This window comes from Schistocerca nitens, chromosome 5 (genome assembly GCF_023898315.1).
Source record: "Schistocerca nitens isolate TAMUIC-IGC-003100 chromosome 5, iqSchNite1.1, whole genome shotgun sequence".
Lineage (NCBI taxonomy): Eukaryota > Metazoa > Arthropoda > Insecta > Orthoptera > Acrididae > Schistocerca > Schistocerca nitens.
In genome coordinates, this window is record NC_064618.1 from 800,406,619 (window position 1) to 800,433,836 (window position 27,218).

Below are 27,218 nucleotides of genomic sequence, written 5' to 3' on the forward strand. Positions count from 1 at the left end.
GCAGTCATATCATATACCAGCACCACTGTAGCTTTCACACACCCTTTTATGCAGGAACGACCACCAATCAGCTGTCCACATGACTGAATGGCCATCACACAATGCACACATTCATGGCCAGCATTTACATCCTTGGTGATTTTAGTTATATGGCCATTAGGCCATGGTCTAAGGCATGTATCTATGATACTGTAATTGTATCATGGTCTGTGCTAAATAAAGCAAGCCACAACAACTCTTCTACATTACAAGATCCACAACACACAAGTGTGACTTCACAATCTTTGGAGGCAGTAAAACAACGTTAGAACTCGACTCCTGTTTGGTTACATATCAACAGTTTGGCCTGCTAATCTTGTTTTAATTCAAAAATCAACTAATCAAGTCTCTATGGGTCCTAAGGATGTCTTCAGCATTAGCAGACAAAATTTTAGGCACAGAAACTTGTTTTAGGTGACAGCCTGATTCCCATATAACTAAAATCATCAAGGACCAAAGGCTATCATCAAACTGTGGCCAAGAGCAGAGTTGACCATAAAGTGGCAGAGAATGTTGCTGACAATATGCTCGACTTCAATAACTGCTTCACAACCAGTGCCATCTGCATCTTCCCCACCAATATCAGCTTCTCTGACCTACATAGATGAGAACTGTCCCTATTACACATCCTTAAGCACACTATACTCCTGGCCTGAATTTTCACTAGCCACAGTCCCACTCCTACTGCCATGATCCCACTTCATTCATTCTCAACTCACTTACTCCTCTCCACAGTCTCTCTCTCTCTCTCTCTTCCTTTTTCCTTTGTTCTACCGCCCCCCCCCCCTCCCCCCACCCAGTCCACTCCTTCGCACCCAGTCCACCCCTCCAAGTCATTGTACATCACACTGTACATGCTTGTGGCAGACCAAGCTCATCAGTGCCACATTCTTATCCTGTGCACTTGCTGCCTTTCCTCGCTATCACCAGCCACCCTTCCTTCCACCCTTCCCACCTCTTTCTCACTTCCTTTCTTCCCTCACTTACACCAGTTGAGCTACAGTGTCAGCACAATGTAGTCAACAGGAACAACACAAACGTGCATGTGTATGTGTATTCTACTGTTAGCTCTGGAGAGAGCATGTTCAGCAACATTTTCGGCGTTGTTTATGTGCCTATTGATGATTCAATGCATCAACCATATGGTAAGTTGTTACCTTTATTCCCTCCATTAGGGGCATTCCAAAACTGATAGAGCTTTTTTAATGATATATTGAGATGAAGGTTACCAATGAAGTGCATCAACAGGTACTGGGCTGGCAGACTTCGGGTTGTCACTTTGCTGCATAAATTCAATGTGTGGCAATTTGTGGGTCAGGAATGATGTGATATCCCAACAAGAGATGGTTGTGGGCAATGGCAATGTATAGACCCATTTGTCACTTCCTATTGGAACTATTTCGCAGCTGATATTACAGCAAGAGACTAAAACAAAAATCACATACAACCCAGCTGAGCTGCACCCTGCTTGTGTCACTGATACATGGCAGACAACTTCCTGCCTTAGACTAGGGCAGCCACTAGTGAAGACAACCCGCATTGCGAACTTGGTCAAATATCAACAAGGTGTCATTTACTCGGCAAACTCTAACACAAGATTAGTGATATATTGCAGGAAAGTCAAACACAAATAGAGATGTTCAATTGGTTACTAGTTCATGGTTCTAGTACACATTCACTATGACAACAATGTCAAATCATAGGTATTGTATCCGTAAGACTCAGCCAAGAAAGGACTTGGTCTGGAAACATGACGAGGTTCAATAACTGCCATTATGTCCTCAAAGCTATAGGACTGTACAATCATCCTAATCAAGATTCACAGTGTTGCAGCCACCAGAAAGCTGATCATCCACATCACCTGCAAAGAGTATCAATGCATGCCTAATCCTAAATGGATATGTTCTTGAGCTCTGATGACTACTAAGGACATCTAGTTCCTGCACAGTCTTTTACAAAATTACGCGCAGAAATGTTTCATGCAGGGGAATGTTGTGGATAGAAATGTTTCCTACTTTGAGGTTAATCACCACTAGCTGAATATATTTTGTAAGTATATAAATGTTTATCTTCAGCTTTGTTTTTTTTTTTTTTGTGTATAAGGTCATGCATAACAATTCCAAAAATGTTTACAGTAAACTGTTCATCCATTGTCGCTGAGTTGAAAAAGCAAGTTTACATTTAACACAATGTAAACACACAGTTCCAGCTGCCAAAAAACAGCATCTACCAACACGCTATGACAAATACTTCTTCAGCCTTGTTCCTTTTTTATCATACCTTTTAAATGTGAAGAAATATGGGAGATTAGTTTTTTCAACACAGCATCAGTGAGCTCATTTACGATGGAGCAAAAGCTTGAACTAGACAAGGATGGGCAGGAAGTCTGATGTGCCCTTTTCAGAAGAACCGTCCCAGCATTTACCAGTGTAATTTTATAAAACCACAGAAAGCCTAAATCTGAAAATACAGATGGGTGATTTGAACCGTGTTCATCATAAATGAGTGTTCTAAGCCTCAATCGATGTGCCATTTCTCTCAATTCCCATATGCAAGGCAGCCGACAAGTATGTAGCACTCATCCAAATCAAAAGAGAGTGTGTTTTCAGCAGCATACAAATACACGTATATAACTGCAGATCAAAGGAAAATATTTTTATTTGCATTGACTAGTTCTCAGTTTGTTTAATAAAGTGTTCTAATGTTGTGAGAAGGTGGAACCCATTATCACCCATCACAAATGCCATTGGGCAAGGTAGTGCCACTGAGTGTGAGGTGTATCTTCACATGTACGCACAGATTTCCAGTTCTTTCAGTCTGGAACTGACTCTGTGCAGGCGATTATTGGGATTGTTAACACTTAGGTACATCTTCCCACAAATGCAAAAATTGTTGATTTCAGATTACTGGATAAGACTGCTCAACCACACAGGATCAGCTACTGGACAACAATATTCAACAGAAAACAATTTGGTACATGGAGTGACTAAATACATCTTTTAGTTTCAGTTCCATTGAGTATATCCAGCCTAGTCTCAATAAGCGCATTTCTGTTTGCAATCATCTTCTCGAGACCCTTGCTGTGACGTAAGTAGAATAAGTCAAGTAAATGCTCTCTTTGGAACTCATAAACACCATCATCAACAGCATCACACATACTAATATACAGTGTACTGTTGTCCAGGGTTGTCACACACTTCCTCAGAGTACCTTGCTACACCAAATTAATGACTCAACTCTATATATTTAAAATGTATTCTATATAATAGAGGGAAACATTCCACGTGGGAAAAATATATCTAAAAACACAGATGATGTGACTTACCAAACGAAAGTGCTGGCAGGTCGATAGACACACAAACAAACACAAACATACACACAAAATTCAAGCTTTCGCAACAAACTGTTGCCTCATCAGGAAAGAGGGAAGGAGAGGGAAAGATGAAAGGATGTATTCTAAATTTAAAAGGAAAATTTCTACCTGCTTTCATGTTTTACATATGTGGTGTTGTTTGTTCTACATTTTGGTTATGTTTTGTCACATGTATAATGTTGTTTTTTGAAGTAACATTATTTCTGTGATTTTTGTTGATTTATGGATATTAATGTACATCAATCTGCTTGATCACTTCACTCCCACAGATTGCTAATGGAATGACAAGAGCATTTTACAGCTATAGGTTTTTTTAACTGGCGCAAAAGTTGAATCTGATGCAATCAGGGTCAATAAAGCTTTTCTTAGAAAATATTGATGGCAGTCACAGCATCTCTATAAGTTGTAGTAGTGTACACAAACAATATTTCTTTTACATGAATGGAGTATATCTTAAATTCAAAACCTCTACTTTCAGTGATCAGCATTCAACTGCTATGAAGACTCATTTTAGGGCACACTTCCATGTGAAACAATGCACTCAGTCCACCACTTCTCACTGGTATTTGTTGAGCAAACTCAACAATGATTTATAAGTGACAAGAGCACAGAATGAACTTAAAAAACATATTTGGGGCAAATATTGTGTATTGTCCAATGGAGAATAAAAAATTCTAACTGTAACTCACATGCAATATTCTAAATAATACCTATGCATTACTTTTTGAAAGATCTCATCAGACATTAAGAAAAATTATGCTTACAGGATTCCTTTGGATGCTGCCTGAGATAAACTGCAGAAGAACCCACATAAGATGGTCACGACCTCTCCTCAAATCACGACCAGCAAGCTGGAAAAAAAGAAGAGATTTATTCTCAGAGGCAGACTATTACCAGCTGTATCTGAGCCTTCTCCCAGAATTACTCATATTAAGAAAAGCATTGTAATTTTACTCTAATTTCTAATTTATTGTTTGAGAACAATGTTTAATATTAGGGGAGCTCCTCATACGGTACGCCAAGAGTATACCCTAGCTGTGACTTTTGTAGCGAATGATGGAATGGTTTTGAGATTTCATGATGAATGGCTCTGGATACATTTGGTATTAGTCAGTATCAACTAAATGTTGTAGCTCTCTTCAAATTGATACAAAAATTAGGTCTGTCTGTTTGGTGGGACAGGGTATGACCTCTATTCATGATTCCAGTCCCCCCCCCCCCCCCCCCCCCAGAAGAGTGGGTGGCGGGGTGGGGGGGAACAGCTGCCCTCCCTTTTCACTCAAATGCCCTCCCTTTCCCCTCACTGGGTGCACCCTCCTGAAGGTAAACAACATATAATTAGCCTTGAAGAATGAGCTCCGTACTACCCACTCTTTAGAAATGAATAGTTCTTCCTCATAATAATGTATGGACACAGGTGGCCACACATTAACATTTAAATTGGATAACATCGTATCTCCCTTGCTTCTGGGTTACGTATGATAATTCCTGTTCTTAAACTTCAACGCATATTGTCTCAAACCACGTCTGCTTACTCCGATTCTGAAAGCAGGACCTTCTTGTTAAATAGTTCAAAACTCTGTTTCTTTATTTGTTCTTTTGTTGGGCTTGCCAAAAAGTATGTCACCTCATGGACAGATACATGTTTTTCGTCTCCAGGTAGAGTATGATCCCACAATACAAGTATAAAGCACCTTCCATAATGAGCAAAAAAGACATCTGGCATAGAGAAAGGTAGTTTTATCAAAAGAAAAATTCACTTGTAAGAACTGTAAAATTTTGAGACAGAATTGCTGGTTTGTGCTTACCTTCAGGATGTGATAATTCTTAATACTGTTGGTAGACACATATAAAACTACAAGAGCTTTTTGAACTATTAGTTCTGTTCTTGGGAGGAAAGACGGATAAGTTGAAGAAGGATAGAAAGGAAAGGCAAGTCACTCAGGATAAGATAGTCAAGGTAATGGGCCTGACAGCAATAATAATGCTTCATTCTGAAGTTATGTACTGGTTAGTAATATATCTCATCATTCTTCCACAGCTAAGAAAAAAGCTGTATGATATGTAGTATCAAAGACAAAGTGCTTAGGTATGGTACAAATCGCAGCAAAGACGGTTCCACAGTATATGAAGTGGGGAAATAAATTTACTTTATAAAATTTGTACAATGGAGATTCAATAAATTAAAGTAAACAACAATAATTACTTACAAATACTTAATTTCAAAATTTTATAAAATCCCTACCACCCACCATCCACCATGAAAGCTGGAAAACTCACTAGTGGGTGGTAGGGACCAGGTTGACTACCACTGCTCTACACCTTTACTCATAACCATGACCTCCATCATGAGATTTTTCTGTTATTTAGCACCTAATGTATATCTTATCTAAAGCTACTTAGAAAAATCATCCATCAGAATACTGATATGAACATGTTTCTACTTACCTTGTCATGTAATGCCATAACAATATTAGTGAATGTAGCAAATTGGAAGAGTACAAAGTATATAAGCTGACTTGACAAATGCAGCCAGAGCCAACGGTTGTTGGATGCCTCATCAGTGTCTGTCTCTGTCTCTGAGCGTTCCATAGCTAGGATCACGAGCTCCACAAGTTGTTCTTCCAGTGCCACACATCTCTGCTTATGCTAAGAAATGATACAGGGCACAGGATTAATGCTCTGACAAATCAAGCTGACAAAAACAATTCACCTATAATTCAGAATTAGTACAAAATAATAAATATAGAACAATAACTACACTCAGGGACCCACTGTTTGCCATTTGGAGGGGTATCATTGTATAGTGGGTTAGCAAAGCTCTTTTTATTACTTTAGGAATAACCCATAACACAAAATGACATTAGAGTGACAGAGCGAACAAACAACAGAATAAATAATATAGATGGAAAACAAACAATAAACATAGATCATAGGCTGTGTCAGAAAAGTTGTTGCATGGAATCTTTCACTTGTGTGTAGCAATAAATCTTACATATATACACTGCACACCAGCTTGCGTACTTCTCGTTGAACCTGATGCGTTGTCCGGACCGGGTGACAAAGGTCGCACACTGGTTACTGCTGGTTTCCTAGTGGTGAGCTTTGACGACCAGACCAGACAGCAGGTTGTGTACAGGTGGTGGGCTCTGACAACCATTGCGGCTGCTTTACAGTGTGCTCTGAGGTAGTAGATGTGCTTGTTATATCTGTGGTGGGTGCAGCTGGATCATGATCTGCGGTACTTACACGAAATGTTGGCTTAAGTCTATCGACACTGATGACTGTCAGTGTGCCCATTATGTCAACGGTAAATGCCCCTCTGGCATGTGTTGGAACTTTTTGATGGATGCATAGGCAGCATACAGCTCACAGTCATATGTTGACCAATTTTGCTGTGAAGGTGACAACTATTTGTTAAAGAAGGCTAGTGGTTGCCAGTGTCCATCCACACATTGTTGTAGTGCAGCACTGATTGAGGAGGCAGATGCATCAACCATCAGAGCAAGTTGCACCTGCGGTACTGGGTGCACCAAGAGTGCTGCTTTAGTGATGGCGGTCTTCAAATCAGAAAATTACGTTTCAGCTTCTAGATTCCATTGAAGTTTATCCTTTGGTCTTGGTTTGCCTTGTATGAATTGGTTCAGTAGCGCAGCTAGGTGGGCATGGCTATGGACGAAATGACGACAGAAGTTTTTGACACGAAGGAAACGTCATAGTTCCATGGTTTTAGTAGATCATGGAAAACCTTCTCTTTTGATGGCCAAATTCCATGAGCATTAATGATAAAGCCAATAAATTGAACTTCTGCTGCCCCAAAGACACATTTGCACGCATTAATAATGAGGCCATGCTCACATAGACAGGTAAAGAGTTATCACAGGTGTGACAGATGTTCAGTTTCTGAGTGCAAAATGACGAGAACATCGTCTATGTATACATTGCAATAATCCAAGTCAAGCGTCTTTGGAATGACTGAGCAATGTTACATGAAAGGCATGCGAGTGAAGTCGAACAACCCAAGAGGTATGCATACAGCTGTTTTAGGAACATTGTCTGGTGCCACAGGTATCTGGTAAAAAGCTCTAACGAGGTCCAGCATAGAGAATATGCTCTTACCGTAAACATTGGACGTGGAATCCTCAGTGTATGGTACAGGGTACCAGTCCAGAATTGTTCTAGCATTTAGCTGTCGACAGTCTCCACAAGGACGCCATCCATTGTTCTTTATCGGTACCACATGGTGGGCAGATGCCCAACTTACTACTTGATGGACAACAGATCCCCTGTGCAAGCAAGGCTGCAAATTCCTGTTTAACCACTTTCAATTTCTGTGGCATTAAATGACACGGTTGAGCATGAACAGGTGGCCCAGGTGTGGTCAAAATATAGTGCACTATGGAGTGCCGCACGGAAGCTAGTGTGGGAGCTGGATATGTGACCTCGGGAAACTGTTTCAAAAGTTCAATAAATGGAAAATTTTCAGTTATCACTCTGACGCTAGCACCTTCCATATGACATACCAGTCCTCTGCTAGCTAAGTTAGTACTAGTGTCCAGCAGGCGTTAATGCCAGAGATCAGGCACAAGCCCGTAAAAAGATAGAAAACCTGCCCCCAGTATAGGATGTGTGATGTCTGCCATGACAAACTGCCACTCCAGCATGCACTGTAGGCTTAAGTTTAAAACTAATGTGGTACGACCACATGTGGCTATGTAGAAGCATTGGCTGCAAAGCGTTGGTAACCATCATGCTTACGAAGTGGCAAACCGGCAGACGGGTAGACTGATACATCTGTGCATGTGTCTACTAGGAACAGTAATTTCGAACCTTGGTCCGTGATAATTAATTGACAACTGCCTTTTGGAACATCAGTGGCTGTCACCACTGAGCTCCTGTTGCATTTCCCTGCTCACAAGGTGGGCTACACTTTCGTATCCCAGACACAAATCGGCGGTGGTACCAACATACTTTCGTAGCCGAAGGTGAGCGACTGTGTTTCCCGGTCGAGCGGTAGCAACGAGATCAGCGACTGTTGTTTTGAATTGGCAGGACAGCGACTTGTGTGGAAAGTTCAGTGATCTGAGCTTGTAGCGCAGCAAAGTTGTCCTCCGTCTGCAGTTGTGGGGTAACTGTTGCAACACACACAGATGGATACATTTCAGATATTCTACCTACAGTTTGCACTAGTGCATCTAGATCGCCGTTGCACACAGTTAGAATCTTTTGCGCATCAGGAGGTAGGCTTGATAGCCAAATGCTTCACAGAATGTCATCACTTACTGCATTGCTTGTCAATGTAATAATCGGGGCTGCATCTGTGATGGCGTGCAATTGCCCAACTCTTCGGTACGAAGTAGTTTTTCCAGCCTTTTCACCTCAGACGTTGTATGATTACGACGCTCTTAATTGCTGAATACTGGTCCATGCTTGGTGGTGATGATAGAATATCCTGCACCTCCAGCATCATTTCTTCGCTGAGTGCTGCCACAACATAATTATATTTTGTATGGTCTATGGTGACTTGTGCTAGGACAAATTGGCTTTCCAACTGCGCAAACCATAGCATAGGATTTTGCTGCCAGAACAGCGGTCGTTTTTCTATGACACGGTTTATCACTGCACCAGCAGGTGCATCTGCTAGTGGTGCAGGAACTTGATCTACAATTGTAGTAATACTGCAGAATCAGTAAGCTACAGGTGCGCGGCACAAAAATATGCGTATAGGTCAGAGAATAGTCTTACATCTCTGCACTTACATAAAATACACTAACAGGATTTCACTCTCTCTTCAGTTTTCAAGGCAATGTTCACCAGATTTCTGTCAGTACTTCTCTACTCCCCAAATTCTGATTGAGGAACATCAAAAGTACCACATTTATGTTACACATCTTCCACTTTTCCCTGTCTGGATGTTCAAAAACACTTCATGATCTCTCAACAATGCAAAACAATGGAAAATCCAAAATGGAATAATGACAGTATTACGAAAAATATAAATTGCTACTCCCCATACAGAGGAGATGTCGAGTTGCTGACAGGCACAACAAAAAGAATCTGAGCTTTCAGCCACAAGGCCTTCTAAAGTAGAAAACAATCACACAAGCACAACTCACACAACCAACCAGCAGTCCAGCATCAGCAGCCAGAGACTGTGTGTGTGTGTGCGTGTGTGTGTGCCTGTGCGCATGTGTTTTCTAATTTAAAAGAAGGCCTTTTGGCCAAAAGCTCAAATGTATAGCAGTCTGTCTTTCTGTCATGCCTGTCTGCAACTCAATGCCTGCTTTATATGGCGAGTAGCAGCCTATCTTTTTCATAATCTTCTCAACAATATTAAACAGATATAATGCTACTCACCATGTACAGAAGGCATTGAATGACACACGGCACATTAAAAATAGACTGTTAGACATTGTTACACTATAAGAAAAACTTCTTCTTCTGATGTGGAAACACACATACACATTCAAATACACTCAACTCATAGACATATGGCCACTGTTGTCTCCAGGCACTGAGGCCCAACTGTGTTGAGCAGCAACTGGGACTGGAGTGGGTAGCGGGGGTACAGAAGAGGAATGGTGTAGGGAGAGGAGTGGCAGGGTGTGGGTGGAGGGAAAATGCTGTAGTGATGCCTATGGTATGTGCAGGGACAGAGGGCTGTAGTTGTGGTGCGGGGAGGGGGAGAAGAGACACAGATAATGGGAAACAACTATCCAGAAAGTCAGTGTGAGACTGGAAGCTGGAAGGGGAGCAGGGAAATGGGTAGAGGCAGATATGCAGATATAGAGCAGGGACTAGGAAAGGTCGAGGACAGAGAGGTGACAGTAACTGAGGATTTGCTGCAGGGAGATTTCCCACCTGTGGAATTCAGAGAAGCTGGTGTTCGTGGGATGAATCCAGATGGCACAGACTGTGAAGCAGTCACTGAAGTCAAGCACACTTTACACAGCATCCTCAGAAACTGAATCGTCCACCTGTCTCTTGGCCACGGTTTGATCGTCGCCATTAATGCGGACAGACAGCTCATTAGTGGTCGTGATCACACAGAATGTCGCACACTGATTGCAGCTAAATTGGTAGGTCACATAGCCACTTTTACAAGTGGCCCTGCCTTCGATGGGATAAGAGATGCCTGCGACAGGACTAGAGTAGATGGTAGTGGGAGGATATACGGAAGAGGTCTTGCATCTGGGTCTTTTAAAGGGATATGAGCCAGAGGGCAAGGGATTGGTAATTGATGGAATATGGACAGACAAGCATATTGCGTAGATAGGATGGGTGGCAGAAGACCACTGTGGGGGGGAATGGGGAGGATATTTCTAGTTTTAGGGTGCAGAGGCAGTCAATACCCTGGCAGAGAATATAATTCAGTTACTCTAGTCCTGGGTAATACTGGGTCATGATGGGGATGCTCCGTTATGACTGTCAGTGGGTATATGTGAGATAATAATAGGTGATTGGAGAGACAAAGTGTAGGAGATGCACTATGTGATCAAAGTATCTGGACGCCTGGCTGAAAATGACTTACACGTTCATGGTGCCCTCCATCGGTAATGTTGTAATTCAATGTGGTGCTGGCCCACTCTTAGCCTTGATAACAGCTTCCACTCTTGCCGGCATACATTCAATCAGGTGCTGGAAGGTTTCTTGGGGAATGGTGGCCCATTCTTCATGGAGTGCTGCATGGAGGAGAGGTATTGATGTTGGTCGGTGAGGCCTGGCACAAAGTTGGCATTCCAAAACATCCCAAAGGTGTTTACAGGATTCAGGTCAGGATTCCATGCAGGCCAATCCATTACAGGGATGTTATTGCTGTGTAACCGCTCCGCCGCAGGCCATGCATTATGAAAAGGTGCTCGATCATGTTGAAAGATGCAATAACCATTCCCAAATTGCTCTTCAACAGTGGGAAGCAAGAAGGTGCTTAAAACATCAATGTAGGCCTGTGCTGTGATAGTGCCATGCAAAACAACAAGGGGTGTAAGCCCCCTCCATGAGAAACACGACCACACCATAACACCACCACCTCCGAATTTTACTGTTGGCACTACACATGCTGGCAGATGACGTTTACCGGGCATTCGCCATATCCACACCCTGCCATCGCATCGCCACATTGTGTACCATGATTTGTCACTCCACACAATGTTTTTCCACTGTTCAATTGTCCAATGTTTACGCCCCTTACACCAAGCAAGGTGTCGTTTGGCATTTACCGGCACGATGTGGGGCTTATGAGCAGCCATTCAACCACGAAATCCAAGTTTTCCCACCTCCCGCCTAACTGTCATAGTACTTGCAGTGGATCCTGATGCAGTATGGAATTCCTGTGTGATGGTCTGGATAGATGTCTGCCTACTACGCATTACAATCCTCTTAAACTGTCGGTGGTCTCTGTCAGTCAACAGACGAGGTCAGCCTCTACGCTTTTGTGCTGCACATGTCACTTCACATTTCCACTTCATTATCATATCAGAAACAGTGGACCTAGGGATGTTTAGGAGTGTGGAAATCTCACATACATATGTATGACACAAGTGACACCCAATCACCCGACCACGTTCGAAGTCTTTGAGTTCCGCAGAGAGCCTCATTCTGCTCTTTCACAATGTCTAATGACTACTGAGGTCGCTGATATGGAGTACCTGGCAGTAGGTGGCAGCACAATGCACTTAATATGAAAAAGTATGTTTTTGGGGGTGTCTGGATACTTTTGATCACATAGTGTATGTTCCTAGAGAAGAACAGTAGAATAATTTTGGTTTGTGAAGGCCTCTGTAAGACCCTCAGCATATTATTATAATCCTTTTGTTAATTATTATTTTACTTACTTTTCAAATGTGTCCTACTTATACATGTAATGTATATATAATATGTCCCTGAAACTGGCAGAATACTATTCACACAATATTTCACATAATTTTATTATCTATTTTATAGTTTAGAGTCAGGTGATTATATTGTTATATTTAGTATTGCTTAAAAGCTTGTTGATTGGGAAGATTGGCCACTGAAACTGTTACAATAGAGTGCAGGGGTAAAATGTGTTGTATCCTCACCAATGGACGCAACCAGAGCTGGTGTGCTGAGACAAGTTCTCACTGGCACCACAGGCAGCACTTTTAAGTTTGCAGTCAACCACAAGCATGGCCCAATCAGCAATCGATTCACCACCTTCTGCGCTGTGATAAGTGGTGGCCATAGGCAGCAACAGACAGTTGATGTTCAGAATTGGCATACAACAGTTGTAGTACAGAGTTCAAGGGTTGCTGATCGTAGCTACCGTTTGTAGCGGAGATCAGCCTGCGAGACTTAGTCTACAAGTGGATCCTCATATAGCTTTTGCACAGGGACATGTGTTTACTACAGTGATTGGCAGTGTAGAACCCAGGACAGACATAGTCTTGTTGACATTCTATTCACTAACACACACCCTGGCAGACCACTGCTTAGTTGTATCTGTCTGCAAGAACATCCAACGAGTTGCTGTACAACTTAGTTAAATATCATAGCACAATAAAGTGCATATTTGTGTGTCACTAATTTATTTGCACTGTTACAGTTTCTCCTTTCACCTCGGAGCACCTAAACCTAATACAACATGTGTGAGCCTTTCTATCCTGTCGGCCCACACACATCAAAATTAGTGTGAGCTAATTACTATCTCCAAGAGGATTGACACCACTTGTTTCATAGCCCTGTTCTCACTTTTTCCAGTAACTAATTTCATTTGTTCAGAAACTAATTAACTTAGAAGATATCTGTAATGAAACTTCGGTCACACAAAATTACTTTCATTATTTGAAACCTTGTGTTAGTTTCATTCTGGAATTTAATTTTGTACCTTCGTTGCCATAATTTTTCTGAATCAGAAAGCGCCCTTTGTTATTCAGTTAAGCCACTGTTTAAGAATTTAACTACATTAGCAAAATTTCAAAAGTGGCAGTTTTGCATGAAAGCAGGGAATCAACTGCACAAACATACTGTATATTAACCAAACAGTACCTTCGACATTAATACTTTCCTAACCAACTATAATTCAGGTAACAATACCAGAGAAGGAAAGTTGCTACTCATCATATAGCGGAGATGTAAAGCTTTCGGCCATTAAGGCCTTTGTCAGCAGTAGACACGCACGCACGCACACGCACACGCACACGCACACGCACACACACACACACACACACACACACACACACATCTGCAACCTCAGAGAGCTGAGACCACACTCACACAGAGACTGCAGATGTGTGTGCAAGTTGCATTTGTGTGTGTGTGTGTGTGTGTGTGTGTGTGTGTGTGTGTCTACTGCTGACAAAGGCCTTAATGGCCGAAAGCTTTTATTGTGTGAACCTTTTTACTGTGCCTGGATTTTCCATTGTTTGATTTTTGCCTGACAGCTTTTCTTCCATCCTAACCCCGTGCTGTTTTCCTGTGTAACTACATTCTTTTGCATCTGCCATACTCAATCTCCATTGTTCTTTCTTTTCTTTCCTGTATTTCTCTTGTCACCTTACGAACCGCACTGCACGCTCTACTTATGAGCCACACTGTATCAACCATCTCGGCCGCGCGCAACAGACGGCCTCAAGACCACGCTGATTGTTAGTGCAGCATCTTAGGTCCCACATTACTCGTACCAATATAATGAAGCCTATACCTTCAAACTGATCATGCTCCCTGTGTCAGTTCCCACATTTTTGCGTGTTATCTCTCGCACTTTTCTGGTGCCACACGACCTTACATCTCTAACTACGAACCTCTCCCCACCCCCCATACTTTCCCCATTCTATGCCTGTTTGCACCCACTAAATCCACCTCATCCAGTCACATCTGCCATTCCCCTTACGTTTATCCGCCCTCAAACCTGCTACCCACAGTAATACACATATATTTATTATTTATTAGTTGTTCTCTACTTTGAGCCTTGTGACTTCTCGCCAATTTTGGTGAGTTTTCGCCTTCCACTATTGTCGTCTTCCTCAGATTTCATCTCATTTTTTTCCGCCTTGTGTATCCATTACGTCCTTTTCGTACTTTTCACACAGATTTGGGTGTATTTTTGCGTAATTTTTTGGACGCAATTCTACTTTCTTACGGAATTTTTCGCATTTTTAGCACCACCATGGATCCTTGCTCCCTAGCCAGATCCCAGTCCCACATACTGTTCCTGCATTCTGTCTTGGCTCATGAAATCCCCCCTAATGGCCTTACCATCAAATTACCCATCTCTGATTGCCACCTCTCCTTCCACAATGACGTCCACCTGTTCAGATTCTGCCAATCCTTAGCCCACACCAACATAGTCCTGCAAAATCATATCAACCAAGCCCAATCCTCCTTGCAGTACCTTCTCTCCATCTACAAAATTCTCCTGCTATGTAATCCCAAATTCCTGGAACCCATAACTCACATTGAAACTCTTGCCCTGCAGGAACTTGAGCAACATGCACAACGCCACCTCAAAAAGCTCTCCATCCTACCCACTTCCTACTCCCGCCTCGGAGCACCACTGTCCACCACTTCTACAACAACCTCCAAACCTCCCCCACGCCCCCTCATAGCTGACAAACCCTGTCTCGCCGACCTACTACACTTACCCCACCCTCCAAAACTCCCTCCCACAACCACACACAGCCCAGAACCTAAACAGACCCACAACACAGTTATGAACCTTTCCTCCAGAAGTCTTAGTCCCACAGAAATATCAGTCCTTTCCAAAGGTCTCACCTTTTGTCCCACTCCCAAATTGAACATTGCAGGTCTACTTAAAGACCTTCTCTCCTTCTCCTGGTCCCTACAGTGGAAACACTTTTTCGCCACCAACCTGACCAATCAGACTCAACCAAAGACCAATATTGAACCTTGCCTAACTCAGTTCACTCCTCCATCCAACGGTGATCCTCCCCCACTGCCTCCAAACCATCCCCTGTTAACTTTCCAGAATTTCTTAACCTCTAATCTTGCCTCAACATCATCCCCAAATCCCTCAACATGCAAACTAATCTTACCTCCGCAGAAAGAACCACAGTACACCATCTAAAAACAGATCCCAACCTTATAATCCTACCTGCTGACAAAGGCTCCACCATTGTTTTGAACTGCAAGGATTACGTGGCAGAAGGACTCCGTAAGCTGTCAGATACTTCCACCTACAAACCATACCTCAGTGATCCCATTCGAGTAATCCAGCAGGATCTCCAGTCACTACTCAAATCCTTAGGCCCATCTCAGAACCTCTCCCCAGAGTCCAAGTCCATCTCTCTACTTACCCCTACCACTTCCCGCACTCCCACCTTCTACATGCTTCCTAAAGTCCATAAACCCAACCACCCAGGACGCCCCATTGTGGCCGGTTACTGTGCCCCCACTGAGAGTACCTCTGCTCTCATAGACCAACACCTTCAACCTATTACCCAGAACCTATCCTCCTATTTAAAAGATACCAATCATTTCCTTGACCGACCCTACACAGTTCCTGTCCCTTTACCACATGGTGCCCTGCCACCTCCCTGTACACTAACATTCCTAATGCCCATGGCCTTACTGCTATCGAACACTACCTTTCCAGACGTCCTATGGATTCCAAACCAACAACCTCCTTCCTAGTCTCCATGACCAACTATATCCTCACCCACAATTACTTCTCCTTTGAAGGCATTACCTACAAACAAATCTGCAGTATGGCTATGGGCACCCGCATGGCACCATCCTATGCTAACCTATTCATGGGCCATCTAGAGGAATCCTTCCTAAAAATCCTGAATCCTAAACCCCTCACCTGGTTCAGATTCATTGATGACATCTTTACTATCTGGATTGAAGGCGAGGACACCTTATTCTGATTCCTCCAGAACCTCAACAACTTCTCCCCTATTTGCTTCACCTGGTCCTACTCAGCAGAAACAAGCCACCTTCCTAGATGTTCACCTCAGAGATGGTTACATCAGTACCTCTGTCCATATCAAACCTACTAACCACCAGCAATACCTTCACTTTGACAGCTGCCACCCATCCCATACCAAGAAGTCCCTTCCATACAGCCTAGCCACCCGTGGTTGTCGCATCAGCAGTGACGAGCAGTCCCTCTCAAAATATACTCAGGGTCTCACTGAAGCCTTCACTGACCATAATTATCCCCCCATCCTCATACAAAAACAAATCTCCTGTGCTTTATTTTCCCAGTCTCCCACCACCTCCCTAAGTCACGAAGTCCGGCCACAAAGGTGCATTCCCCTCGTAACTCAGTACCACCCAGGACTGGAGCAACTGAATTAAATTCTCCTCCAGGGTTTTGATTACCTCTCATTGTGCCCTGAAATGAGAAATGTCCTGCCCACTATCCTTCCCATCCCTCCTACTGTAGTATTCTGCCGTCCACCGAACCTACACAATATACTCGTCCATCCTTACACAACCCCTGCTCCCAATCCCTTCCCTCATGGCTCATACCCCTGAAATAGACCTAGATGCAAGACCTGTCCCATACATCCTCCTACCACCACCTACTCCAGTCCAGCCACTAACATCACCTATCCCATCAAAGGCAGGGCTACCTGTGAAACCAGTCATGTGATTTACAAGCTAAGCTGCAACCACTGTGCTGCATTCTATGTAGGCATGACAACCAACAAGCACACATGCCATATTATTCTGCAAGAACTGTCAACTGTCTGGTTAGGTTTTTACTGCTCATAGACAAACTATTGTAGCTGTATGCTGATGTTTGCATGCATCCTATTAATGAGGCTTATCAACTTTTACCAATAGTGAACTGGCCATATAATTGTGTAATACTGGGAGGTTGTGAACAGTGAAAGTAAACAACTGTGAAACACAATTGTGCAACTGTCGGCTACATCATTTACAGTAGTCAATGTCCCCCATTCTTCAGCCACTATAACAATGCAGTACGTCGACACCGAGGACTATCAATGAAGAAATAAAGCAGGTGAACATCATAATATGTTCCCAGATGAAAGTTTCTATGGAAAGATCACCAAAAAAAGGCAGGAGCAACAAAAACCTCCAACTCCAGCTACCAGAATCACTTTTTGGTCAAAAGTACATTCAAAGAAGACCATGCTTCTATAGCATTAATTACCATGAAAATTTAGAAGGTGTTGCAATTTGTGAAGTAAATCAAAAAAGCTATTTAACAGTCACCATGACAAATCGGATTTGTCAGCCTTACCCAGAAAAGAAACAGGTCTTTAATGTATTAATTTTTCAGAAGGCTATGTATGTTTATAAAATTATTTTGTTGTAATTATTTAATCATTACTGATTACAAAACATAAACCACAATTAAATGTGATTCCATGTAAAAGAATATTCATTTGAAATGACCAGGTACACTGTTTCTACATTGTAGAAATGCATACAAACAATGTGTGTAAGAACTAATGAACTCATTTACATATAAAAAAAGGATGCAAATTTTATACGAAGAATCACGTTATTAAATTTTAATCCCTTGTCTGCAGTTTACTTTGCATAAACTAGATATACTGTTTGCACAGTGTTTAGTTTTGCACATGAGCAATGAGCGAAACAACATACAAACTCAAGTAAAAAATCTATACAGACCATACAGTCTACACATGCAAAGCAGCAGGCACTAAGCTAGTTATTACACAAGTTGATATTAGCAACATTTGTGAGTGTTGTTCTTTCTTTTTTACATTTTGGGATGTTCTGCAGTAGTGAATTATACAATATTTCATTGAAAGTGCTAATAAAATGCACTTGTTGTAAAGTGCTTTAAGCACTGTGCCATTAAGCCAGTTAGCTTAAACCGATCAGAGTAGAGTAGGTGGATTCTCATTGGTAAAGGATTTGGACAGCAAAAAAGCTTCAAATTTGGCAGTAACATGCTGAATAAAGTATGTTTATATCTAAGAAATTTATCACATTGCAATACTGCAGAACCATTGTGGGAACTTGCATGCTTGTGTGGGTGAGTATTAATGGCCATTCTCATATGACAGAGTGTACTATTTGGTAAATCTAGAGAGCAGTCAAATTTTATATAGTTACTCTAAAATTATGTATGACAGATTTTGTACTCACTTCACTGATTGAAAGACTGATACTTCTGGGGGTCTGATGTTTTTGGAGGACAGGTTTATAACTGTATTGTGGCTCTTTTTAGGCTCTAGGTTTTGTAGGGTGGATGGAGGGAATTTCTGAACATGTAGCAGTTGATTTAGGTCTGTGAAGCAGGAGATGCGACACAGTAATATGGAAATGCAAAGCAGGAGTGTTTTACGGACGGAGCTGAGGTAATGCAAGATGGCTTGGACTTGTGTTATATGGTTTTGCAGAACTAGAATGGTGTAGGCTTCGAAATGATATAATTTGAACAGATGGAGGTCACTGCGGAAGGATGGGTTGCAGCCAGACATGCATAATTTGATGGCATGCCATTTGAAGGGATTCCATGAGCTAGGAGGAATACATAAACATTATATAGGACTCGGTTCTTGCCAGGGAGAGGGAAATTTTCTGTACTGATGCAGATGGAAGGAGGAAGGATCCATAGTGGAGGATAAACAAACACTTAAAAATACATATCTTAAAAACTCGTGAAAGACTAAACCAGATGAAGTATATTAGAAAAAGGGAATGAAACCACAAGTAGAGTACAAAACCAAGATGAAAACAAAACAAAAATATGAAAACAGGATGACATAAAGTCAAAACAGAAATGAAAGTATAAAAAGATGATAATTATTTGCGGTGCAACACTGCGGGAAGATGTGAGTGGAGTGGTAGGCAGCAGGTGTAAACTGACAGGGTGAGGTCAGTAGGTGGGCGTACGAGTCTGGGGGAGAGGGAAAGCTCTTAGGTATGAGGTGCAAGAATATACGTGTGGTGCAGGCAGAACTGGGAAAACATGTGACAATCAGGTGAGAGGTTTCCTCCTGCCCCCCCCCCCCTCCAGCACTGCCTATCGATGCTGCACCCAGCATCCCACCATCCTGATCCTGTCATATCTCTGAACACTCCAACAGGAACCACAAGAGTATGTTCCCCCACACCTGTCCCGCTTCCCTCCCCCACCACACTCCACAACTCTTTGCACCCGCAATACCCATCCCAGCTGAGATCACTGAATGAATAGTGGGTGATAGTGTATGCTATTCATTTAGTTAGTATGAATACTGGTGGTACTGACTCTGTCATTACTCTACTACTCTCTTCTTCCTCTCCCCCCTCCTACCAATAGTTTCATTAGTACTATTACTTAATATTGAGACAACAATATGTTTCTATTACATTCCCATTTTTAATATATGACGTGTACAATGTAGCTAAGATGCCGGTACTGTTTTTATGTTATACATGCACATTATTCCTAATCTGTATTTATCACATTAACAGTTACACAGATTTCTGCAATAGTTTTCCATTAGTATTCTAGCTGTCTCATGAAGCCACAACAGTTTCAAAATTGATCGCCATAAATGAACCTCAACAAATATGGCTGTCTGAAATCATTAGTTATTCTATGCAACAATGGCAATAACTAGGTAAAGACAAAGACACCAGCACTAAAGTTGCAAAAAAATTGTCATTCACAGAGAAAGTGTGAAAGATTAATATTCACTAAAAAAAATACAAAGAACAAAAATGGTACAGGAGATAACTTCCTTCAACGCAACTTTTAAACATTACATCTAAGTGAGTTTCCTCACCTGCTTCTGCAACCCAAGCATAGAGCACACCATGTCTCTGGAATAAGGTTGCTCCAATACGTAACGTAAGAGTCCTGTCTGAGGTTCCAAAAGTTCTTTGTCATAAGGTAAATTTCCTTTTAAAGTAAATTTAAGTGTAGCAGGATCTAGTTTCCATGGGTTTATCAGATGGTCAGCGTATCCTGAGTGTTCCACTACAGGTAACATTTTGGAATGTCCTATAATGGATACCATTTGGGCAGTTGGATGGAAGCTTTCCACAAAACTTGAAAGCAGATGAGCCAGTTTCTGCAGGAAGAGAGAAGAGCATTATACTTCACAGAAAATAAAATCAGGCAGCAATTTTATGAAAAGAAATAAAAGAAACACACGATAATTAATGCAAAACAGTTATTGTAATGAGTTTTCCATCATCATTTGTTGCATGTAACAAATATACACTCTTATACGGTAACAAAAAGTTATGGCAGGATATTTCTCTCACTCAAAAACACCCTCCACGCTTTGCAGACAGGAATTCCTCCCTGTATTTGCTTGGTTCCCTTCATGTCCCTATGTCCCTAATTTAACATGATTGCTCTTCCCTTTGCTCTGATGCAGCCTACATTTTTCTTGTGTAAATTTTATTTTAGTGTGATCTGCGTTTTACATTTGATCTGTCAACTCTTACTTCTGTCTCCAGTACGTTCTCAGGCCTTCAAATGTATCACTAACATTTTGTGGCTGATTTCCCTCTTTTTCTGATCAGCTATGTCTCTAATTCCCCAAAGTTCTAATATGGCAATCCTCTAGTTCATGGTCTGATAAAAATTTCAAAGACGAGTCAGTTGTCCCCAAGTTTATTAACAACTCTTTTGCTCAACATTTTATGTGTACACACTGCAGCTATATTTTACTGCTTCACGAGAGTAATCTATCCCAATGAGATCTTTGGCTATCCTTTGAATTGACACACTGTGTGATAAAATATCTTACTTTTAGTCTATCATTTTGACCTGTATCAGAAGGGAAAACCCTGTATACTATCTTGTACTGCATTATGTTAGCTGTAAACACAGTATTGTTATGTTAAACTATTTGTGTGTGGCATATTTTGGAACAGAAATACAGAACCGCTACAAATTCATCCAAACATGTATGGAAAACCTTCCAAATGCATACTCATAATGACCAACATTCCAGACCCTGTCATTAATCCTTTACATGAATTCAACTTGTGTGTGACTCTCATTTTCAAATATCAACCCACTTAAAGTCTCAATCTGTTATTGTGTTAATAATTTTAAAAAGGGCTAGTGGCCTCAAACTGTGACTGATTAAATTTTTTGAGAAGTCTTAGAAAATGTAAATGTAGGTCCAGATTGAGCCAACGGCCTTGCCACAGTGGTCACACCGGTTACCGTCAGATCACCGAAGTTATGTCCTTTTTAGCTTGGCTAGCATTTGGGTGGGTCGCTATCCGGGTCTGCCAAATGCTGTTGGCGAACACGGTGCACTCGGTACTTGTGAGGCCAATTGAGGAGCGACTTGACTGAGAAGTAGTGTCACTGGTTATGAAAACTCACAACAGTCAGGAGAGCAGTGTGCTGACCTCAGGCCCTTCCATATCTGCATCCGGTAACACCTAAGGGCTGAGGATGACACAGCAACCAGTTGGTACTGTTGGGCCTTCAAGACCTGTTTGTCCGGTGTTTGTTTGTTGTTTGTCGATCTGAATTAAATTTTTATAATAAATCCCCATACGAGAGCGTTACATTTTGGAGCACTTAGCTGCCTACAGCTCAACAGCAGCTGGAAAAGGTGTACTTTCGTTATTGTTCTATAAAAAAAATCTATTTCAGTAAATACCAAGTGGCTGTGAAAACATTTAACTCCCCACTATTGTCATTCTCCTTGAAACACTAAAAATGCAGCAATCTGGAAGATTCTCTCTGAAATTTTGAAGAAGTGAAACAGTAGCCTACAGCAAGTTCAATTTTTCGGAAATAGGAACGGACAAATTGGATTTAATGTCCTGTCCACAATGAGGTTATTGGAAATGGAACACAGCCTCACAATGAACAACAATGAGTAAGGTAATCAGCCAACATAGCTTTTAGATGAACTGTCCCAGTTTTTAGGGAAACCAGACAAAACCTAAATATGAATGGCAGAATCTACATTCACCCAAATGTGAGTCCAGTGCTTCAACCACTGCAGCACTTGGCTCAATTTGAGTCATTCTGTGAAGTGTAGTTGGTAAAGTAGCTAGTAGCAGGCTACCTACAAATGACAGGTACCCAGGCTCAAGTCCTAGACTGACACACAGTTTGGACTTGACTCACATGTTTTACAAATGTTTATATAAGTTTTACAAATATAGATTAAAAGCTTACATTTCAAAGACTAAATTAAACTCAATATTTACCCAATGTGGCCAGTTCTTGTTTTCTGGATATGCTTTTTGGATTTCATTAACAATGAAGTATCCTGGTAAGAGACAAGCATTTCTATCAAAAATATAATTGATGACATTTTCTAATGCTGTCAACTGTGGTACGACGGATGCCTTCAGGAATGGTGGAATTGTCTGAGCCTTTTCACGACAACCCTGCAGAAAGAACCATAAATATCAATAGTTAATGGTGCTTCCATGGCTCAATAAAAGTTAAATTTTTGTAACTGTTAGTTTAAGTGGCACCTTAGTTACATGGAACTGATAACAATTACACATTGCAAGAGGTACTGTTGAGGTACAGGAGAACAAAAATGAGAAGCAAAATGAATATGAATAATGAGCAGAGAAAACTCCAGTACAGCAGATCATCACAAAAAATTGACTATTTTATACCATAATTCTACACTAAAACAATGAAATTTTAGACAGTTCCCATACAATACAGACTAAAAATGAAGTTCCTTTACTGTTGTTCAAGTGACACCAAGAGGACAAAAAAGGGAAAAGTAAATATCATGACCGCCAACTCCAGCATCTCAAGCCGGAATGGCAGTCCGACCCGAGATACAAGAGTTGGCGGTCATGTGTGCATGAGGTGTGCTTGCATTGTGTGTGTGTGTGTGTGTGTGTGTGTGTGTGTGTGTGTGTTTTCTCTTTACTGATGAAGGCTGTGGCCAAAAGCCATGTGAGTGTCTTAAAAATCATGCCCGTCTGCAACTTGATGTCTCCTTTTTACAGTAAGTAGCGACCTATCTTTTCCTACATTGTTGAAAAATAATAACACACACATAACAATCATATTTGGCTGATGATATTTAAACGAAATAAAGTTTAGTGTTATGGTGTGTGCATCAACACGAGAGAACTATGTCAGCTCCCCCTCCCCCAACACATGCAAAATGCCTCACAAAGAAATTTGGTGTATAACAGCAACAGACTGCATGCTCAAGATTTTGTTTGAGTACAAGAAGCAGAGAGGTAACATAAATTTATAAACATCAGGATAATTTTAACAGTAAATAAGAATGAACTGTATAAAATATGGATGACAACTTTGTGCCAAGAGACCATTGATCTATTACATTGAGATGAGAATTATGTTACCAACTGCAGATAACCAAACATTCAGCATCATAAGACAAATGGTGGTGAGCACCGTATAGCTCATAGTGAGTGCCTACAAATTTATGATCCACTTCACCTTTCAATGCAGTTGCTGATTTACCTTTGACTCTGTCTCCAGCAGATGATGAAATGTCAGTGAGTAGTTTTATGCACTGATCACTGACTATCAGCCCAGAAGTTTTAATTAAATCCAAATCTCGTTTATGAGTTACAAGTGTCTACAACATTTGACTTCAAACACATGACAATATGACAACAACACTGTTCATTTACCACATTTGAACACATTTTTCATCATCACAAGGCAGTTGACAGATAAAGCACATAGAGAGTAAACAACAGAACAAACTCACACATATTTCATGCAAAAATTGCAATATCATATCTATCTGACACAAAAAGGGCAGCATTTACCCAACTGGAGCTTAACTGATATGACAGAAATGCTCAATGACAGACTGTGGGAGAAAAGAGAAGCTTGAAAGAAGCTCTGTGATGACCTGTATAAGCAGAAGCATTTCAGGAAGAAGAAGAAGAAGAAGAAGAAGAAGGGTAGTCAACAAGCCTGGTGTAATAAGTAAATTCAGAGATACAATGTGAATCTGAAGGTTGCACAGAGATCTCAGTAGCTGATACCTGAGTCAATAGTTTGAAACTCTTGTTCTAAGTGGAAACCCTGTGTCAAGGCTAAATGTTGAAAATGAGGCAGACAATTGATTGCATTTACTGGATTTATTTATGCATTTGTGAAGTAAAACCTTGAGTACACATTATTAATGTTCCACAATAAGATTAATTCAAGAGTTTGTTATGAACCAGCTTTTGGCTTCCGAGGCCATCACCAGATAACTTAATACTACACAATTAATCCACACTATTTCACCAGAGGTTATAAATGTACGAAGGTAGGCTTTCCTTCAATCTGTGAGGCAAATTACATCTAGGTCAATCAGTTAGGGCTATAACTGTTTGACTGACTAAGTGTGAAAGGAGTTGGGAGACCGAAAAAGAAACATTCCACCTTTGATGAACATGCTCGAAACGAATGTTCTTCATAGAGGAACAAAAGGCAGAAAACTTAACATTATTCAAAATTCTGGCCATTAATAAACACCAACCAAAGAATCTTGACCTGGTCTTTATTTGACCAAACACAATTCCATTACTCATTCTCAGTAAAGTAGCAGTGGCCAGTTAATGTGTCTCTCAGCATTAGGTAATATGAGTCTCATAACTGTTGCATACACACATTCTGCACACTCCTTTCTCCCCTCTGCCACCCCTCGCGTGTTCATCACATTCACCAGTTTGTCCTTATAATATAATAATCTGTGTGATTACTCGCTTGTACAATGCATCTGGCTTAACATTAATATACTTCAATCTTTGAAAAAACTGTAATATAAGATTTATTTATTGAGAGCTTTTTGGGTATTACAATTCAATTTAGTTGTAAAAAGTCATATATCTTTGAAAAACAATCTTTATATGGCTATGAACCCTTGCAGAAATTGTGTGGACTACCTATTAAGTATTAAGTTACCTCTCGATGGCCTAGAGAGTCGAAAGTTGGTTCATAACATATTTTTAAATAGATATTATTGTAGAGCATTAATACTGCTTATTCAAGTTTTTAATATGTCAATGTCCCTCCAAGAACTGAAGGATGATTCCATAAATACATACAGGGTGTCCATAATTAAAGCTGCAGTTTCACAACATTGTCGAAAGAGATCCATTGCTCAGAACGGCATCAAATTTGAACAACATATTACTGAGGCGGGAGGAAACATCATGAAATAAATAATGAAAATTTGACCAATTGATGGCACTTGTAAGCGTCAAAGATGCACACCAACAGACAGACGGCACACAGCCTCCGTTTGCATCCAAGATACCCAACATGACAGTCTCCATGAAGGATTGCACACTGCTGGAAAGCTCTTTCACAAAAATAGTGACTGTGCACCAGTCACCCAGCAGAAGTTCCATACACTCAAAGGTAATAAACAGGGCATTGGTCCAATATCTGCTAAGGGCCTGTAGAAGATGATTACAGAATTCAAGATGACAGTTCTTTTGAAGTGCAATGTGGCAGAGGGAGGAAAGCAGTTGACCTGACGTCTGTTGAAGATGTGGTCACAGTATTGCAGAAGAGATGAAGCAGTGATTTGCAAACATGTGGTGTATGAGGAATTGCCTGAATGCTGGACATGCCTGTGAGTACAGTGCATAAAATCCTACAAAACGTCCTGCACTGTATCCACAAAAAATCACATATATTCAGGAGTTGCTTCCTGCTGACCTGCCAGCAAAACAAACATTCACTCTGGAATTTCTTGCTTGCATGGAAGTGGACAATGAATGGCCATGGGACATTCTGTGGATGGATGAAGTCCATTTCCATCTCAATGTCAATACTCAAAATTGCAAACTATGGGCAACAGAAAATCCACACGCACATCACATGGTACCACATCATTCTGCAAATGTGACTGTGTGGTGCAGGTTGACGGCAAAATTTGTCGCGGGGCGATATTTTTTCGAGGAGATGAGTCCTGTGGGTCCTTTTACCTGTACCGTCACCGGTAAACACTAAGAGAGTCTTTTGCACACCAACATCATTCCAACCCTTGAACAGCGTGGATGCATGGGTAGTATCATTTTTATGCAAGATAGCACACCTCCACACATCGCATAGGCAGTAAAGCAGCTACTACAGAGACATTTTGGAAATGCTAGAATTACCAGCCACCATTTGCCCCCAGTCAGGCTGTCCAGAGCACCTGATCTTAATCCGTGAGATTTCTGATTGTTGGGTTACCTGAAAGAAGCTATGTTCAGTGTTTCAATTGCGAACATAGTTGAACTGAAGGCACACCCTCTGCAACGCATTCTGAACATGAACTCTGAGACACTCCAATCTGTTGTGGAACATGCTGTTTCTTGATTTCAACAGTGGGCAGCATATCGGACAAGTTTTGCACCGGTCTCGTGACAATTAGAAACCAATGTCATTTTGCTTTTTATGCTGTATTTGGGCCCAGGACAATTAAAACTGCTGTCATTTTGCTTTTTATGTGGTTTTTGGTCTCAGGACTATTAAAAGCAGATTATTCCCCAGATTATTCCCAACCAATGTGGTATGACCTTGCCATGGTTGGTTGGTTTTGGGGAAGGAGACCAGACAGCGTGGTCATCGGTCTCATCGGATTAGGGAAGGATGCGGAAGGAAGTCGGCCGTGCCCTTTCAGAGGAACCATCCCGGCATTTGCCTGGAGTGATTTTAGGGAAATCACGGAAAACCTAAATGAGGATGGCCGGACGCGGGATTGAACCGTCATCCTCCCGAATGCGAGTCCAGTGTCTTACCACTGCGCCACCTCGCTCGGTGACCTTGCCATGGTGGATGGGCTTACCTTGCTTGCATGGTGTAATGTGCAACTCAAACCACAGCCATCATATTGCAATTCATCTGTCACCTGTACCCAACCCCACTATGTTAACATGCTTACAGTACTATCTATTGAAAAAAATTTAA

General features: G+C 41.4%; 1 protein-coding gene across 1 annotated transcript in view; it reads right to left on the reverse strand.

The window, feature by feature from the left end:
• The window catches only part of LOC126259200 (mediator of RNA polymerase II transcription subunit 23), a 177,091-nt gene that overhangs the window by 95,980 nt on the left and 53,893 nt on the right, over positions 1 to 27,218 (reverse strand). The window contains exons 4-7 of the mRNA XM_049955791.1: positions 22,523 to 22,705; positions 20,116 to 20,403; positions 5,861 to 6,061; positions 4,177 to 4,263 (exon numbers count right to left, since the gene is read on the reverse strand). Of these exons, the coding sequence (XP_049811748.1) occupies positions 4,177 to 4,263; positions 5,861 to 6,061; positions 20,116 to 20,403; positions 22,523 to 22,705 (759 nt within the window). The remainder of the gene's footprint in view (positions 1 to 4,176; positions 4,264 to 5,860; positions 6,062 to 20,115; positions 20,404 to 22,522; positions 22,706 to 27,218) is intronic.